This window comes from Plecotus auritus (genome assembly GCF_963455305.1).
Source record: "Plecotus auritus genome assembly, chromosome: 3".
NCBI classification, from domain to species: Eukaryota; Metazoa; Chordata; class Mammalia; order Chiroptera; family Vespertilionidae; genus Plecotus; species Plecotus auritus.
In genome coordinates, this window is record NC_137772.1 from 62,270,855 (window position 1) to 62,291,448 (window position 20,594).

The following is a 20,594-nucleotide window of genomic DNA, read 5'->3' on the forward strand; positions in this document are numbered from 1 at the left end:
CATTTAGATCTTCACTTATTCTTACACTAGTGGACCGGTGCACAAAATCGTGCACATTAAAAGGGAATTAATTAGAGGAAATACTTTAATAATGTTATTTGCCCTTTCTCTATAATAGAAATGTCAGAGATGAAAGAAAATTAGTAAGATATATATGAAAATCTCCCTCCTGTCAGAGTCTGGGGCGCACTATGGAACCCAGAGTCAAGTCCCCACCCACCTGCGTGCGCCTCAAAATCACTCGAGACCCAGACCCGGCTGGCCCCACCCCCATCAAGCACCACTGGGCGGGGGACGCAGCCTCAGGTCCCCCAGCCCCGGGGTGAGGGCATGATGACCATTTGCATATTAGCTCTTTATTATATAGGATGATGTTCAATGTATCATAGGTTCTTCATAGGCTTGGTGTTCTCACATGCTGCTGCTAGATGGTCTATATGAATTTAAATGGATTTGGGCTATTATAATAGATTTTGTGGGGTACTTCCAATATTAAAACAACGTGAAACTTTTGGTCCCTAATTTCAGGATAATGATCACCAACTTCCACATATTTCTGAATTGGCATAATTTTATTTAGTGTTTGACTATCTGAATGTCATAAAACACGGCTTACTTTGCCATTTGGGGTGTTAATTAATAACAAGTTGTAGTTTTGACTGTTTTGCCCACTGCAGGTGACCAACTGAGTGCCATATTGAATTCAATTCAGTCACGGCCCAATCTCCCAGCTCCTTCCATCTTTGATCAAGCTGAAAAACCTCCCTCTTCCCTAGTCCACAGCCCATTTGTGTTCGGACAGCCCCTTTCCTTCCAGCAGCCTCAGCTTCAGAGTAAGTCTGTCAGTCTTACCTGCCTCATTAAGCTATGCTGAAGCTTTGTTCTGAGTTGTTTATCAGTTACTAATTATTTACCAACTCAACAGACTGGTTTTACTTAATGAGGATTGTTATTTCTTCCCACATTTTTGAAGCATTTAAGCTATTCTGAGCTAAGACATTCTGCAGCTAAGACATTTGTTTTTAATCACACTTTTTTTAAGTGTAGTTATTAAAATATGACTTTCAATTCTAATTCCTGTATTCACAAATATGTACTATAAAACATGTTAGGAAAAACATATTTAATTTAAAATTTTCTTTTATAATATGCATGACTATGCTAAGCACCAGTTTTAGGGATAACGTTCTTTGTTTTATGTTGGATTTTTGTTACTTAGAGATGCCCCAAGAGAATAAACCTATTTCACTATTCCAGTAGGAGTAAGAGATAATGTACTGGGCAGTTTTGTTTCTTTTAAGTGAATTTGTTGCTCATAAAAATATATAGCAATTTAGGTTTCCAAAATTTTTTAAATTGTTGTTTCTTCTCTTGTTTTTTATTTTTTGCTGCTGTTCTCATTCTTAACACATTAAACTGATCATTTGATTCCAGTTCAGCCTCCTAGGATTGCTCTAGCCTTTCATCCATGATAATACCTCACACCAATATGGAAATAGACCCAAAGAAATTACACTTAACTGAGTATTCCTTTTTCTTAATGACCTCCTAATGCTTCCACATACACTTCTCTAAGTTCCTTACAATATGACAACATGTTCTTCTTGGCCTTCAGTTCACATGTTGGCTATATAATATATAAATACACTCACTGAGTGAGATAGTTTATGAAAGTCAGCTTACAAAACCATTATTTGGATTCAAATGCATGACCTCTTTGCTTTAATAAATTACATCCACACTGATGTCTAAGTTATTTTTCTACAAAATTACTTTGATAACAGTTATTAGGATTACTTAAGATAATGCTAGCTCATTTAGTTTTTACTAGGGATCAGGATAGAGTATATATATATAAAGGGAATCATTTATCCCATATATAATGATGTTACTAACTGTGATATAATTATCTAACTAAGGTAAAACATATGCAAGAATATAAACTTTTCTAGATTTGTACTATATATTAGGTAAGTTCAACTAATGAAGTTAATTAGTTTATAAATAAGTAGTATCAATTTAGCTAATCATCTCTATGTATGACATTCACTTGAGTGTCTCTTAAGAGAATTTTGAGGAAATATAATAGTGTCACAAGTGTGAAATAGTTTTTTTTTCCTTTCTTGATAAGCATTATAGAAGGATAAAGAGGAGTAAAGACTTACTTAGTTTATTCATTTTATGGAGCAATATACTTTTTCATTTAGATGTATTCAGGTTGCAGGAAGTTTTAAAGGTAAGATCAAGGAACAAAACAAAGGAAAAGTAAGTCATAATCAATCAGAAAATTCATATTATATGTATAAATTTTTTTTAAAATATATTTTATTGATTTGTTACAGAGAGGAAGGAAGAGGGATAGAGAGTTAGAAACATCGATGGGAGAGAAACATCGATCGGCTGCCTCTTGCACACCTCCTACTGGGGATGTGCCCGCAACCAAGGTACATGCCCTTGACCGGAATCGAACCCGGGACCCTTCAGTCCGCAGGCCGACGCTCTATCCACTGAGCCAAACCGGTCAGGGCTTATATGTATAAAATTTTAAATAGAAATTACACTGATAATGTCTGGTGACAATAGGCAGGAGAACTAAGAAATAAGGACCTTTTTGTTCTATCTAAAGCAGAGGTAGGGAACCCTTTTTCTTCCAAGGACCATTTGGATATTTATATCACTTGTGGGCCATACAAAATTATCAACTTAAAAATTAGCCTGCTGTATTTGGTCAAACATTTAATTAATTCACTCCTAATGCCTTGGCACAGTGGTCGGCAAACTCATTAGTCAACAGAGCCAAATATCAACAGTACAACGATTGAAATTTCTTTTGAGAGCCAAATTTTTTAAACTTAAACTTCTTCTAACGCCTCTTCTTCAAAATAGACTCGCCCAGGCCGTGGTATTTTGTGGAAGAGCCACACTCAAGGGGCCAAAGAGCCGCATGTGGCTCGCAAGCCGCAGTTTGCCGATAACTGCGGCTTGGCAGGAGCAGACCAAATGATTTTGTAAGTTTTATGCAGCCCATGGGTCGATGTTTCCCACTCCTGATCTAAAGGGTCATTACAAATCTTCTCAAAAACAAGTGTAATTACTATTTTATTTTACCAAATTATTTAATGAAATATTTCACAATGAACTATAAAGACTAAGATAAATCAGATTTGTCTCTTCGAAAGGATAGTAAGTTTCCTGCCGGCATGTGTTAATATAATTTTATGCATATTTTATCTAAGTGTTATCAGTACCACCACTTCCTTTGCCACCATCTTGGGATAAATTTGAAATTGTGGCCTAGAAATGTCTTACCAGATTTCTGAATCATTACTTGCCTGTACTGTAATATCAGGAATTACTTAGATCTTTTTACATACCTCTTATTCTCAGCAGAATTTCACTGAAGTTTGACTTCCAAACTCCAGAAACCAGAAGATTTCATCTTTAGCATAACTAAAAAAGGCTATGGAATCCAAAAGTAGTTTTTAATATTTTGGAAATAAATTAGAATTGTATTCATATCTTATTAGGAAAATTAAATGTGGCAGAGTGCCCATTATTAGGACTACCTGAGTAAGTTATCCTTTCCTGAACTTCACTGCCATCCATTCCACCAGCATGTCATCTTGCTTTAGAAGGTGGATTACGTATACTCCCTTTACTAATTAGTAAAATGAGAATCATTTTTATTTTATATTTTTGTGATACTAAAATAAAACATGTATAGAAAATCATATTGTTAATTTTTGCTTGTATGAATCATCACCACAATGTATTAAACGCTATACCTAAGCACTTTAATACATCTTCATTTGAGATGTCTCCATTTTCAGATAAGGAAACAGGCTTAGAGAAGATAAATGATTTGCTATAGAAACAGTCATAGTAAGATGGTAGATCCAGAACATGAGGCAGTTCTACTAACTACAAAGGCCATGTTTTTAAATATTCAACTTTGCCGACTGATGATTAATGCAAAATTAATTCATATACATAATTTCTGCTTACATTTAGTTCTAGCATCTGGAGTATTAGCTTTACTTAGATTGGTTATTTTCCCTTTATAGTTTAATTTTAAGAATGTGGCTTGGTTTGAAAGAGAAAGATTTCCAAAATGTCATAACTCAAGTTTCCAGCTAAGTAGATGAGCTCTACAGAGATACAACATGAACTGCCCCCATGTCAACTTTATCTAACATTTCTATGAGCATTCTTATTAGTAATTCTTTAGGGTGTGTTTTTTCTGAGCATAATTTTTTTCACTAATCTCTGCAATTTGAAATAATATGGCATATTAAATTAATTTGTTGGGTTTTTTTAATTAGCAAAATTATTTTATTATAAATGCACACATACCTGTATATATAAACAAATTATTTCACCAGTTATTCTAATGAAATAGAATAATTTCAGAAATGAAAGTTACAAATTTTCCTTGTCTTACCATGCATGAGAGAGAAAGAAATATATTCTATAATTTACTCGTTTATTTCAAAATTATTTGTGTAGTTTTTAGACTTAGTAAGCAAATTGGCAATAAGATTCTAGTGGACTGAGGTAGAGAATGATATCTGTACCTGCTCTCTTAAGATTTACAGGGAAAAGAAAAACAAAGTGAAACTAGGAGAGATGATGTGACGTCTGGAGATGTTTTTGACTTAGTTGTTTTTTAATGGAAAAAAATAATATCAAGGTTGTTTTCTAAGGAGAATGATCCAATAGAGAGAGAGAAATTGATGATGCAGGAGACAGGAGAGTTGCTTGAACGATATTCTTGCATAGAAGAGAGGATGAAATCTAGCAAAAAAGTGGAAAGGTTGGCTAAGGAGGAGCACACACCATTTATCTGTCATAACAGGAGAGAAAGAAGAAGGTATAGTGTTAGGAGCTTGTGGATGTTCTTTTGTTTGTTTCAGTAAAAAAGGAAGCTGGCAACAGCCCAGAGTTAACATGTGGAGAGTATGTTGGTAGTTTGAGGAAAGAAGAAAAAGTATGAAATAGAAATAGCGAACACATTTCAAACATTTACCATATAACAGACACCATTTTAACCACTTCATATGAATCAACTCACTTGATCATGCTAGAAAACATGCTTCATTTGAGAAACTTCATGCATTTGTAGCTGAGAGTGTTAATGCCCTAAGTGGCAGCATTTTACACTAGGGAGAATGGGGCCATTCTAAAGGGTCTTATAAGCCATACTTAGTTGATTAGACTTTATCCTCTAAGTATAGGGAATAAACGGGAGGGAGCAGAGGAGGGAAATAGGTAGTTCCACAGAATTTTAAACAAAAGGTGTGACAGGATCAGTTTTACATTTATGCAAGAACTGAAAATATTATGAAAAAGATCCTGGAGAAAGGGCGAAAGTTAGAGGCAGGAAGTCCAAAGAAAAGCTGAGTAGGGCTTTTAAACTAAGTAAATTACAGTGGGAATGTAGAGGAAGAAACAAGTTTAGAAATATTTAGGCTAAAAAAAAAAAAAGGAATATTTAGGCTATAAAATGCACAGGACATGCTAATCACAGTTGGGGGAGCTAGTCTAGAAGGAAGTCAGTTTTCTTGTTTTTGTTTTGAAAGATAAAATTCTTACCTAATACCATTAATAGAATAAAAAGTAGATTTTAAGGAAAAAGTTAGTGCATTTGGATAATTTAGCTCCAGTAAACTGTAATATAATTTGAATATGAAAAGCATATTTGGGGAAAAAAAACATATTTGGCATTTTCATAACTAACAATGGCATTGCTGACTGATAAGATGTAAATACTCCATCAAATTATTTATATGTACATGTAAGTAAACATGAATCATTAAAGCATTTTCATGATTTGCAATTAATTTAATTTAGAAAGTTTTTGTTTTTTCAATCCTCACCCAAAGACATTTTTTTTCATTGATTCCAGAGAGAGAGAAAAAGGGGGATAGGGAGAGAAAAAGAGAGAGAGAGAAACATTAATATGAAAGAGAAATATTGATTGACTGCCTAATACACCCCAATTGGGCATAGAATCTGCAACCTGGGTTTGTACCCTGATCAGGAATCAAACCCATGACCCTTTGGTGTGAGGGACGATGTTCTAACCACTGAGATACATCAGCCATGACTAGAAAACAGTTCTCAAAGAATTTAAATTCTACTTTCATATTCAGTCTTTCTTAACTTCCACTAGTCTCTAAAACTTCTACACAGTAGTATATCTCATTGCTTAGACTTAGCAAAATTAAAACTAAATATTGTTACAGCTTTATTGAAATTTAAGTGTATACATTTTGATGAGTTTGAACATATGCATACACCATAATACCATCACCCAAGTCAACTATTTATTTATCTTTTTAAATCAGACTTTTCATCACTTATCATTAGGGAATGACTTTCTTCTCCCTTCAGTTTATTTAAGAAATATGTCATATGATGGCATAATTAATTGCTAGTGTTTAAGGTACCCAAAAAGTCATCTAGCTCTTAATTTAGAGATACAGGAATTCTCAGTGACTTGCCCAAAGTTACACAGTTAACTGGTAACTGGAAAACCTAAGACTTAAATAAGAGAGATTTAACTCCAGTAATTTTATTTTTCCAATTACATCTCAATTAATTTACATAAACTGTAAAAATTGGAAAAGCCAAGAGGTCATTTCCTCTAACCTTCTTATTTGTACCTTAAATCCCTTAGCAACATCCCTGATAAGCTACCAGAATGGAAAGTCGAACTATCCCAGGCTGCTCTGGTTGTCTGTTCTCAGTTTGATAGAGAATATGGAAGCAAAGTCCTGCCCCCTGCCTCCCAACAACAATGAAAAACGGAACATGCCTCTAATCTATCCGTGATTCAGACGTTTCCTGGGTTCAAGGCAGTGACTGATTCTTGCTTTTTTATTCTTTCTGCAAACAACTGTTTTATCCTGAAAGCCTTTTAGTTTTGGTTGCAATTTTAGCTGTCTTTGTGCTACATACATGTTGTATCCTTCTGAAGGCAGGATATGGTTATTGTTAGTCACCTGATCAAACAGCTCTTGTTTCTCTGATGGATAGGTACTATTTTTTCCCTTGCAACTAATAAGCAATTTTGGGACACCAGATTTTTATTTCTGTGTGTCTCGAGTCACTGTTCAAGGAGCAATCTTTAATCTTTTGTTGGGATTTTTTGAAATATTCTTTCTAAGGCCTAGGATATATATCATATTTTTGCTCCGAATTTTTCTATCTCATCCACCACAAACTCTGAAGTGATATGCTTTTCCCTAATGTTATATCTCTTAACCATATTTACTAGGGATTTACTGTATAATCAGTAATATGCTACCTATGTTTTATCCAAGTACAGTTATATCTAGAAGTCATTTAGAGACACATCATGTTTTGAGGGTTATCCATCTTACATATTTTCATTCCTCTTCCTTTCTGCATTCATATCATGTGGGTTAATGTTATATTCTAATGAAACGCTTATTTCTGTTTTATCCTTATTTGGAAATTTTGTTCTATCTTTCATTCTTTTATTATTCATTTAGTATGCTAACATTTATGTAAATAATTTTTAGTTCCTATTCCATGTCTTAAGCTCCTTTATCATTCACATAATTCCACTTTTTTCCCAATACATTTGTAGGATTCTGGACATACATATATATTATGCAGTGATATTTCATACTATCAGTTTACTTTCTCTTTTTTTAAATTGAAAAACATGAGTCTTTTAAAAAGTTAACTACATCAAAGTATAAATGAGCAAACTTTGTATAAATTATATGCATAGCACAAGTATTATCTGTAGTTACAGCTTAACTTATTAGGCATTTAAAAATAACCTTTTGCCCTAGCCAGTTTGGCTCAATGGATAGGGTGTTGGCCTGTATAATGGAGGGTCCTGGGTTCAATTCCAATCAAGAGCACTTACCTTGGTTGCAGGCTTCTTCCTGGCCCGGGCCTTGGTTAGGGCTCATGCAAGAGGCAACCAATGGATGTGTTTCTCTCACATTGATGTTTCTCTCTGTCTTCCCCCTCTCTTCCACTCTCTCTAAAAACCAGATCCTCAGGTAAGGATTAAAAAAATAAAGTTTTTCTTCTTACTCTGAATAATGCCTAGGAATCCAATCTCTCTAGGCTTTTTAAATTGAAAAAGACTTAACGGCTATTTTGTCTTCAAAACCTTTTCCAGGAGTATGTTCTTAAACCTCTGCCATCTTATCCTACAATTATCCTTATAATTTTTCACATTTAAGTTAATGGTGGCTCCTAATTAAGATAGTATTCTGATTTCCTGCTTCTGTGTCCTTCTGATAAACTCAGTTTTCACAGACTTTAGCAGCCAAGCCACAAGACTATATCTTTACAGTGGCATTTGGAATTCCCCTTGAATAATTCTTCCAGTCAAAAGCTGGTATCCTCCTAACTGATATTTTCAATGATAGTTACAGACTATGTATTACATGATATTTAAATAGCATAAGAATTTCTTTTGTAGTGCCTGGTATCTTTTGAGTTTTATAGTCTTCAAAAAGAAGGATGCTCAAAAATATTAAAATCTGAACATTTTTTGTCCGACCATTGTAGCTCAGTGGTTGAGCATCAACCTATGAACCAGGAGGTCACAGTTCGATTCCCAATTGGGGCAAATGCCCGGGTTGCAGGCTTGGTCCCCCAGTGAGGGGCATGTAGGAGGCAGCCAATCAATGATTCTCTCTTATCGTTAACTAGAGGCCCAGTGCACGAAAATTTGTGCACTGGGGGGCAGGGGATCCCTTAGCCTGGCCTGCGCCCTCTCACAGTCCGGGACCCCTTGGGAGATGTCTGACTGCGGCTTAGGCCCGCTCCCCACAGGATCAGGCCTAAATTGCAGTCGCGCTGCCGAGGAGCCGGGAGAGGCTCCTGCCACCACTGCTGCACTCGTAGCTGTCAGCCCAGCTTGTGGCCGAGTGGAGTTCCCCTGTGGGAGTGCACTAACCACCAGGGGGCAGCTACTGCATTGAGCATCTGACCCCTGGTGGTCAGTGCGTGATATAGCAACTGGTCGTTCCCGGTGGTTCTGCAGTTAGGGTCAATTTGCATATTACCCTTTTATTATATAGGATGTTTCTATCTCTCTATCCCTCTACCTTCCTCTCTCTGAAATCAATGGAGATATATATCTAAAAAAAAAAAAAAAAACACTAACATTTTTTAACTTTGTTTAAAATGATTTGGTAGCATGTAGTACATCTCTCCATCCATTACTGCCATTCCCTTTAGAACCCACTGCAAGGTATTCTTGTAGTTGTCCTTAATTACAGAAATTGCTAGAATCAGTCTTTGGCTTTTTTTTTTTTTTACTAAATTCACTTGTCAATTTTAAGATCTCATTTTACTTGATTTATCAGCAGTGTTAGACAGAATTTACCTTTCTTCCTTGAATCTCCTTCTTTGCCTGCTGAATATTTCCTATCTCACCAACTGTTCATTTCCAGTCTCTTTTTTACATCCTCCTGTATTCTGTATTCCTAGAAATGTCTGAGAGCTTTGGTCTCTTCTAGACCTCACACCCTAAGTGGTCTTATCCAGGCATGTAATAGTTTCCAACATCTGCATGCTTATAACTCCCAAGTTTATCACCACTTGATCAAGTGTGTATTTATTTGTTCATTTCTTCTTTCACCTTAATATAAGCTCCACAAGAGCTGGGACTTTATTTCTGTTCATCATTTTATCTTCAATGGCTAGAACAATGTCTGACACATGATACGTACTCAGTATCTTACATGGAATAACTTTTTGGTTTATGAGTAGTTCACCTTTAATCTTGGCCATAATAATGAATCAGTCAACTATTACTTTTCTGTTTTGAGCAAAATATATGTTGTATCCAGTTTTTTTTTATTTCAATAATACTAAGAAAGTTATCTCATTATCTGAATATATTTCAGCTCAATTACTTACATTTATTTTAATTGCTAAAATTTAAACTTTAAATAAATGGATTTTTTAAAAGATTTAGAGACATTTTTGGCATACTGCTTTTAAAAGACTATACTTTTAAGGTTTTGTTCATTCTTTTTAAAAGATAAATTATTTAACTTCATTTTCGGCATGATAAATCATGAATGTTTAACATCTTTCAGTGACTTGTAAATTTCCTTTGCTGTGTTTGTGTTGTGAAATGTATAAAAAAAATGTGTGGTACCTCAGTAATAAGATCTATAAAACAAACACTAAATATTGGGATTGGTACTAACATTTTTCACTGAAGATAAACTATGAAAAATAATTAATCATAAATGCTAACTTGAGTCCACCCTGAGATACATATTGGAATCATCATAGTCACATGTCCCTACAGAAATCAAGGGGACAGTAGATTCAGTTATGATTATATAATACATCATCTGTATACTGTATTTTATGTTCACCACTCCAATTCAAGTCTTCTTCCATCACTGTTATCTCCCCTTTATTATCTTCTAACTACCTCTACCCCTCACCCCTTTCCCTCTGGTGATCTCCATGCTGTTGTCTGTGCCTATGAGTTGGGTTGTTTTTATTTTCCTTAATTACTTCACCTTTTCACCCAGTCCACAACCCCCCTCTCCTCTGACAGTTGTTCTCTATCTATGAGACTATTCTATTTTGTTTGTTAGTTTTATTTTGTTCATTAGATTAATATATGAGTGACATCGTATGATTCTTGTCTTTCTCTGACTGGCTTATTTCACTTAACATAATATTCCCCAGGTCCATAAAGAAAAGTAAGTTTAAGTGGTATTAATCTAAAAAGAAATGCTCAAATTTGATTTATCAGAGCTATAAGCCTTACTATAACTTTTAAATTACCACATTTAAAGCTATCATTATTAATCTAAATTAACTATTTTGACCTTTGTTTTCTGTTTGAATTTTAGAAAAATATAAACTTGTTGAAAAATCTAGCTGAATAAACTTTTATTAATAGTTAAGTCATGCATACCATTTGAAATGCTTTGTTGCTGCTTGTGTTTTCTGCTAATTTTTTTTCCATTGAACCTGTGCTGCTTCTTTGCCACTGTTTTTCACTGTAGAATCTCCATCTCGCAGCCTTGCTTCTCGTGAGCGCATTTACAAAAATTATGGTGTAGCTGGGCCTGCCTCTGCTCTTTCATCTCTGTCTCACAAACTGAAGGGTGGGTATGCGTGCATTCGTGGATGGGCCATTCTTAATGAACATAGGTGGTTTCAATGAAGACATTTTAGTTCACTTCAGTCATTTTCATCCCATTCCATTTTTTAAGATTAAAGTATATTATTTTATTTAAATTTTGATATTTTGGGATTAATTTGAGATACATCTGTTCAATACTATAGTAGCGATTATCCTGACTGAGATGCATGTTGACAATATCTGTAGGCTAAATATTACTCTTATTTAATCTCAAACCTGTATGAGGTCTTAAAAAATAAAATAGTATATAGAAAGAAGTGCCTGATTTGAAGAATAGTAAATCATTTTCAGAAAAAAGTGGAATATACAGGGTGGGGCAAAAATTGGTTTCCAGTTGTGAGTACATGAAACAGAGTTTATTCTTTTTTTTATTATTAATTATTGTATTCTTTTCCATACAAACAGCTATAAATCTACTTTTGTCCCACCTGCATATGTCATGAGGCACATTGTGACCTATAAGAGTATAGTGTCTTTTGTAGCAGTTGGTCTTTAAGTCATTTTTCTGTTATATAATGCAGAATTTATTTTCCTACTTTAGTGTTTTATTTGAAACACTGATAATTAGGTTAAATTTTTTTTTGGCTTAACTTAGTTATCAGTTACCTGTCCTGTCTGACATGAGTCTTCCTTATAGTATTTTGTTAGTCACTTCATTTTAAAAATTTAAACTTAGTAATGTTTAAACTATATTGACAATTGATAAAATTTCAGACAATTTAAAAGTATTTTAGTTTTCTAAAATACTGTAGAATACTGTATACTACACATATTTTTGTCTGAGAAAAGTAATATTTAAACTTTTAAAATTCTGTATTTTAGGAAAATTTTATTTAAAAATGTTGTAGCAATGGCCAATATACTGTATATATTTTTAAGGTAATTTTTAGATTTATTTTTTCTTAGAAATAGATAAAACAGTCTTAAATTTCTTCTGTATATAGTTGACAGTGATACTTTATAATACTGTAGTATATTAAATAGTATTATAGAACCTGATCTCTATAGGACCTGATCTCTGTAATATATACTGTTATGTAACCTGATATATACTACATATTATGCATGTAATGTTACAGTGTAAGATATTGTTATATTACAGTATGGCATATAATTTGAGGATTTACAATTTTGGCATAAAAATTATGCAGGTTATTATTGAATGAATATTAAGATTAAACATGATTACTAATTTTATTTGAATGTACTACGTTTCTATTCTGTCCTGTTTTTGTTTTGTTTTTCAGAATTCTTTTGAGGTTAGAAAATATTTTGCCTATTATCATTTAAATTTACATATGACAAATATAATCATGAAATTAGTTTAATGATGAGTTAGTTAAGTGATAATGTGAAAATATTATGTGACCTAAAGATTTTTAGCAAAATATTTGTTTATGTTTATTGATCTTTCAAACAGCCATAACATGACAAATTTTAGTAATATTTACTACCTGCCTTAGAACTTTGAAACCCAGATGAAGATAAACATCAGTTACCATATAGTTTTACACACATAACAAATGCTATATTCTTTTTAAATACATATAATTCAGCTTCTAAAATAAATGTGATGATGAAGGCATTGTCCATTATCAGATTACAAAAAAAATAGTACTCCAAATATTACACATTCAAAATTAGTGGCAAGGATTCAGTATATATGTTTACAAAATTTTCTCTTTGATTCTATTACTAGATCAGTAAAATGGGCAGCAATTTCTTAAACTGCTTTTATGCAATTTGAAAGCACTTATCAAGATTGTAACATCTATTTATCTGTTTTGTGACAGCATAAATATTTGGATTATTTTTTTGTGTGTTGTAGTTTGTTTCACCACTTTTCCTCTAAATTTAGCCCAGTCTCTCATACTGGTTTTATAATACATATATGATCAATGAAATTGATGACAGAATAATAAAGAATTACAAGAAACTGAAGAGCATTATATTTAGTAGTTGTTTTTATTCATCCAGAGAATGAGTAATTATTTTAAACACTGGCATGGTGCAGTTAAAATATGTTCCAAATATGCTGTTTGCCATACTTCATTATTTTAGAATTACTTAACTTGCAAGCATCCGACTCTTACACAACAAGGTTACTGTCGCCTCTGCCCTGTGGCCTTGGGAGCCATAATTGTAAGAAGTGGATTTGTGGAGAATCTGAAGATTTGGGACTAGCAGAAGAAACATTAAGAAAACAGGAATTCATTTACTCATTCAACAAATATTTTTTGAGCACTTATTATTCCAGGGACCCATTCCTGACATTACATCTGTGAAGAGTAATAGATAAAAATACCAGTTCTTGCAGACCTTCCACCAGAAGGTCAGATTCTGTAGCAACGTTGCCTTGACCTGTAGATAGCTAGAGTGTGACTATACACACATGCGTGCACCTGCATGCACGGACACACACACACACACACACACACACACAAGCAAGCCAAAACACACATTACCCTAAAAACTACCTGAAATGTAACCAGTTAACAAATGTATTTGAATTTGCTAAGTACCCTTTTTAAAAATATATAAATACATCTAGCAAGCAAGATTTATGAATTTTCAGTTGTTTATACCACATGCATCACTTTAATCAGATTGCTTTTCTTATAACAGCTAATTAATATCACTTGCACTAAGACTGGAAATTTTTATTTTAGGGAGGAAAGGTAATATTGTAGGTTGTACCACTTACTGGTGACAAAGGGAAGCAGGAAATAGTAGAAAGGAGATACACCGATTGAGGGTTAGGATACCCAAAACAGTGGTGTCCATGTAGAAATATCTAGTGTTTTTACTAGAAAAGAGGTAGAATATTTTTCTTTTATCTTTTATTTTCTTGACTCCTTATTTCAAGGTTCCCCACAATTCAGATTTGGACTAATTCTGAGGGTCCTCTTTTATTCCAAGGGGACACAAGCTCAAAATTCTAACCAGCTAAGCTTAATAAACTAAATAAACTTTTAGAGTAAAATTTTTTTATAAACAACTAGGGACCTGCTGCACGAAATTCGTGCACTGGGGGTGGGGAGTCCCTCAGCCCAACCTGCCCCCTCTCACATACTGGGAGCCCTCAGGGGATGTCATACTGACGGATTAGGCACGCTCCCCATGGATTAGTCTGGCCTCCCTTTGTGGGAAGCAACCGGGCTGATCAGGGGAAGGCACCAGCCCCATCACCCCACTGCTGCAGCCACTGCCAGTCACCACAGCCACCAAGGTGTTTCCATCAACACGGACTCCAGTCCCTTCACCATGAAAACAATGACAACTTTCTTTAGGCATTTTCAAGATGTGTCTTTCATAGGTTATGACATTTCTTTTTTTTTTTTTATCCTCACCTGAGGATATGTTTCCATTGACTTTTAGAGAATGTGGAAGAGAAAGGGAAAGACAGAGAGAAACATCGAAGTGAGAGGAACACTTTGATTGGTTGCCTCCTGCATGAGCCCTGACCTGGGCCCCGGCCAGGGAGGAGCCTGCAACCCAGGTACATGCCCTTGATCAGAATTGAACCCAGACCCTGCGATGGGCAGGCCGAGGCATTATCCACTGAGTCAAACCGGCTAGGGCAGGATATGACATTTCTTAGCCCTCCAGCAGGGGACCTTCATTTTTTTCTCCAGAAGTGTGGTGGAAAAACCCTAGATCACCTTTTTGGATTCTTATTACCCAAGTTACTAAGAATATTACCAGTGGCATACAGGAAGCTTAGCCAATGAGCAGTCAGAAAAGGTGTTTCCTCTGTAGTTCACACCAATCGCCGGCTGGGCCCTGCCCAGGCCTTAAAGCCTCTGGCCGAAGCTTTAGGCCTTGGGCAGGGGCCCCCCAGCTCCCTCCCATCTCTGGCTCTGCCCCTGCCCCCTCAGCTCTGATCGCAGGCTTGGCCCTGCCCAGGAGCTCCCTGGCTCAGGCCCTTCCCAGGCTGCTCAGGGCCCACACAGGGCTTACCTCAGAGTGACCTGGGTGCCAGGATGTTCCTGGGACCCAGGCGCTGGGCGCCTATGTATGCAAATTAACCGCCATCTTTGTTGGGTTAATTTGCATACTCACTCTGATTGGCTATGAGCATCGCGGAGGTACAGTCAATTTACATGTTTGTCTATTATTAGGTAAGATAGACTGCCTGAATTACATGTAATTAAATAATAACTTTTGGGCATTCATATGTTAACTATAAATTGTTGTAATTCAAGCATTCAAATTTAGTGTCTCCTTAGCAGTTCTTTTTTCACCTGATTGTATCTGTTTGTGGACTTGAAAATGATAAATGTGTTTATAAGTTCAGTTTCCTAATTTAACAAGACTTACACCATTAACATCCCTAATAAGGATGGGAGATATCATTGTAATGGAAATTTAGCTCATCTACTTCATATTTAAAAAACACATATGTTTTCCCAATATTTTATTCCAAAAAAATTAGTTTTTTGTTTTTTTTCCTAGTCTCTCACTGAATTTAAATTCTCACTAATTCTTCTAAGGTTGAGGTTCGGATGTGGTGGATAATTCATATTGGTGCATAGCTACTGTTTGTTCAGTCTGCTTTGCATCCATGACAATTGTTTTTGGTGGAAATGGTTGTATAATTATGTAATAGAAATTTTATGAGAAATATTTTCTTTTATTTTTCAAGTCTTTTTGTCTTTGACAAGCAATATAAATTTTTAGATATGTTTTTTTAAATCAGTGTTTAGTGACTACATTATCAGTAAGTTGTAATTTTATTAACAAGTTTTACTATGCAATGGACCACACAGGTGACCGAGGAACTATCTCAACATCTTCTAGACCGGTCTCTATATCAGGAAAATCAGAACTGTCCTCCAAACACAGCAGATCAGTTAAACCTGATGGACGTATGAGCCGGACTACTGCTGATCCAAAGAAACCAAGGGGTACCGAAGGTTTATCAGCTAGTGAATCCCTCATGTTGAAATCTGATGCTGCGAAGTTGAGGTCAGATTCTCACAGTAGGTCATTGTCCCCCAACCATAACACCTTGCAGACGCTGAAATCTGATGGGAGGATGTCTTCTAGTTTCAGAGCTGAATCCCCGGGACCAGGTTCTCGGTCATCGTCTCCTAAACCAAAGACTCTCCCAACCAATAGGTCTAGCCCATCTGGTGCTAGTTCTCCCCGCTCCTCCTCACCACATGATAAAAATCTACCTCAAAAAAGTACCACTCCTGTTAAGACAAAACTTGATCCTCCTCGGGAACGTTCCAAATCAGACTCTTATACCCTTGATCCAGATACCCTCCGCAAGAAGAAAATGCCCCTCACAGAACCATTAAGGGGACGATCAACATCACCAAAACCAAAACCAGTACCAAAGGATTCAAAAGATTCCCCCGGATCCGAAAATAGAGCTCCTTCTCCCCATGTGGTACAAGAAAACCTTCACAGTGAGGTGGTTGAAGTCTGCACTTCAAGTACTTTAAAAACGAATAGTCTAACAGATAGTACCTGTGATGAAAGCAGTGAATTTAAGAGTGGGGAAGAAGGTTCAAATAAAGTTCATTTCAGCATAGGAAAAGCCCCACTGAAAGAGGAACAGGACATGAGAGCATCCCCCAAAATAAGTCGAAAATGTGCTAATAGACACACCAGGCCCAAAAAGGAAAAATCCAGCTTTCTCTTCAAAGGAGATGGAGCCAAACCTTTGGAGCCAGCCAAACAAGCCATGTCTCCCTCTGTGGCTGAGTGTGCCAGAGCAGTCTTTGCCTCTTTCCTGTGGCACGAAGGCATAGTGCACGATGCAATGGCTTGTTCTTCTTTTTTAAAATTTAATCCTGAACTTTCCAAAGAACATGCCCCTATAAGAAGTAGTTTAAACAGCCAACAACCTACAGAAGAAAAGGAAACCAAGTTAAAAAATAGACACTCTTTGGAAATATCATCTGCTCTGAATATGTTTAATATTGCACCTCATGGACCAGATATATCTAAAATGGGTAGTATCAACAAAAATAAGGTGTTGTCTATGCTTAAGGAGCCACCTCTGCATGAAAAATGTGAGGATGGGAAAACTGAAGCCACTTTTGAAATGTCCATGCACCACCCAATGAAGTCTAAATCTCCTCTTCCCTTAACTTTACAACATTTAGTGGCTTTCTGGGAAGACATTTCTTTGGCTACTATCAAAGCAGCTTCCCAGAATATGATTTTTCCAAGTCCTGGTTCTTGTGCAGTCCTTAAAAAGAAAGAGTGTGAAAAAGAGAATAAGAAGGCCAAAAAAGAAAAAAAGAAAAAAGAAAAAGCAGAAGTTCGGCCCAGGGGTAATTTATTTGGTGAGATGGCCCAGCTGGCAGTGGGAGGACCAGAGAAAGATACCATCTGTGAGCTGTGTGGAGAGTCACATCCATACCCAGTGACATACCATATGAGACAAGCTCACCCAGGTAAATGATATTATTAAACATATATAAGTAATTTTTGTAAAAATACTAAATAGGTATTTTTAACTTGAAATGTTCTAAAATTAAAATTCAAGGAAACTGGCTCAGAATTTATAGTATCTTATAACTTTATTAAGAGGTTTTTTGTGAAAAATAGGTAAGGCAATTTAGTACTATTTTATTTTAATATATTACATTTGAAACATTGTTTATTTTTTAACTGTTTTTGCTACCCAAATCTTGCTGTTAAGGTATGACACACAGTAGAAATCATGACATGTCTATACACGGAGGAAAGATCCCTTAGGTTTACTTTGATTTCAGGTTTTCCTGCTCAAAATTACAAACTAAATTACATTATACTGATTTAGGGGAGTGGGGGCATTTTCCTATGGAAGTGATATCAACTGTTTTATCAGAAGACTATGTTTTAGTTAAATGTAGGGATTTCTATAACAATTGATTAGTATTCCAAAATTTACCCATTATAAGTTTGGTTAAAAGGTTTCTTTTTCTACATATTATACCTGAAACCTTTTGTAAAATATGTAATTCCTTAAAATATATCATTTTTACAGAATATTTTATTCCTATTTGGTTTACTTTTATTGGCATACTTAAGTAAATCTAAATGTACCCAGATTGCACATTGTATATTTCTTTCCATCTGCCTGTATGGACTATTTTAGCTATCATTTAATTGATTACTTTTTGGTAATCAATTTTTCTGGCATAGTTAATAGCCACTAAAAAAAAAGTGAGATACTTGCTTCAGTATTTTGCTTACTTGAGAAGGTAATGTATAAATGGCAAGGATCAGACCGAAGGTCACTTACTTTGTTCTTGTTTCAAGGTTGTGGCCGTTATGCTGGTGGACAAGGTTACAATAGCATTGGGCATTTTTGTGGAGGATGGGCTGGTAACTGTGGTGATGGTGGCATAGGAGGAAGCACTTGGTATCTGGTATGTGATCGCTGCAGAGAAAAATACCTCCGGGAAAAACAGGCTGCTGCAAGGGAAAAGGTATTTTTATTCTGTTCTGGTTATATTTTTAATGATGAGGAGAAATCTTATAAATGTCTTTTTATGATCATATTATATTAGATAACTCTACATAATTGATATTAAAGACCAGCTTTATAACTAGACTAATATACAAATTTAATATATGTGCTAGGCCAGCTGTTTTTATTACAAAAATAAATTACATCTATAATAACACAAGACAACTAGCCTGTGGTACATATACCTTATTAACAGATGTTTATTATGTAATTTTACACATATACATAGCTTTTCTCTTCACCTTCCCCTCTCTCTCAACTTTCCCTCTTTTCCTTTTCTTTTTGTACTCTTTATCTTCTCTCTCTTTTTCATAATCCCTAATTGTGTTGTAGAACTCATGGAAACTCAAGATCATTCACAATAGTGCTACACCTGACTAAAAATGTACACACAGAGAGATTATTGATTCTTTTTTTTTAAATCCATTTAGATTTTACTAGTTATCTTTTTAATTTTCCCAAGGATATAAAAGATACATAGTTTATCTTCAATATAAAATCATTTTAATCAGTTCAGGACAAGCATGAAGTGAATTTTAGTAGTCACTGTTATTATTTTTAAATGATTCTACACGTGTTTAATAATTTGTATTATAGACTCAAAATACTTAGGTTATGAAATAAGAATTTGAATAGAAGTAGGAAAAGATCACTACACACTTTGCTTTGCCAGGTCAAACAATCTAGGAGGAAACCAATGCAAGTCAAGACTCCTCGTGCCTTGCCCACTATGGAAGCTCACCAGGTGATTAAAGCAAACGCACTCTTCCTGCTGTCGCTGAGCAGTGCAGCCGAGCCAAGCATTCTGTGTTATCCTGCAAAGCCATTCCAGTCTCAACTTCCCAGCGTGAAGGAGGGCATTTCTGAGGATCTTCCTGTTAAAATGCCTTGTCTTTACCTGCAGACATTAGCTAGGTAATATAACTGGTTTTTTATTTAATCGCTTGTGATTAACAGCTGTTGTTGATTAACTAATATCATGTTCTGAATATCATGCTATATTAACACATTGTGTAGCATAAAGAGACCTCCAGGAATTCATATTCTCAGTTGCCTTGACCAACATTTGACTGGTAAGGACACACTTGAAGGTACTAGGTGTGTTTTTTTTAAAAAACCTGTAAGTACTGTGTCAGTATTATTATACATATAAAAATATGTCTTAGAAAGTAAGACTTTAGCTATCTTTTATTCTTTGGTAGGCTGACTTCATTCTGCTAAAAGGGGGCAATGCTAAAGTAGAAAGAAACTATTTCCTAAAGAATTCTTTATTTTTTTTAAATGATTCATTCTGTTATTTAAATAAATAGCAACTGGGTACCAACTTTGTACTAGACCTTGAAGATACCAAGATGAGTATAATAAAATTCTGGCTTCCATGTGCTCATACTCTGTGGAAATTTACAGACATGTAAATAAAATATTAAAAATACTACATAATCAGTACTATATTAGAGGTATGTACAAGATGCTCTTAGAGCATACAGTATGGAGAGTTTTTGATTATCCCCCAGGAGAATAGGACCAGAGAATCTGACCTTTTACAAGAGTCTTAAAGGATAAATAGGAATTAAATCAAACAGGTAATGGGAGGAAAGTGTTCCTGACAGAGTAAACCATGTGTGTGAAAACACAAATGATGAAATAGCATTACATATTTAAGGATTCACAGGCTTATTAAAACTGGCTCCTGGGAGAAATATATGAAATGCCACTAGAAGTGGTTACCCAAGACCCGGTAATGTGGAGCCCTGTCACCCTGCTAAGGTTGGATTTTACCCCACAGAGGAAACGGTGGAAGAATCTTAACTAGGGAAATACATGAACTGGTTTGCAGTTATATCACTCAGCAACTAATGAGGGAACTGGATGAAAGGGCATTACTGAAGATGGAGGGGAGCCTATAAATAGTATGCCATATTGGATTTGAGTGGTACAGCCTGTACT

The 20,594-nt window shown here is 35.3% G+C and overlaps 1 protein-coding gene across 27 annotated transcripts in view; it reads left to right on the forward strand.

Moving 5' to 3' along the window:
• MYCBP2 (MYC binding protein 2) overlaps positions 1-20,594 on the forward strand; it is a 308,362-nt gene that overhangs the window by 241,492 nt on the left and 46,276 nt on the right. For 7 of the 27 annotated variants that reach the window (XM_080658818.1, XM_080658838.1, XM_080658841.1 and 4 more), the window contains 5 exons: positions 654-833; positions 11,034-11,135; positions 15,943-17,586; positions 18,437-18,606; positions 19,321-19,562. In XM_080658818.1, the coding sequence (XP_080514944.1) occupies positions 654-833; positions 11,034-11,135; positions 15,943-17,586; positions 18,437-18,606; positions 19,321-19,562 (2,338 nt within the window). The remainder of the gene's footprint in view (positions 1-653; positions 834-11,033; positions 11,136-15,942; positions 17,587-18,436; positions 18,607-19,320; positions 19,563-20,594) is intronic. The other 20 variants (XM_080658819.1, XM_080658824.1, XM_080658832.1 and 17 more) reach the window with 5 other exon arrangements.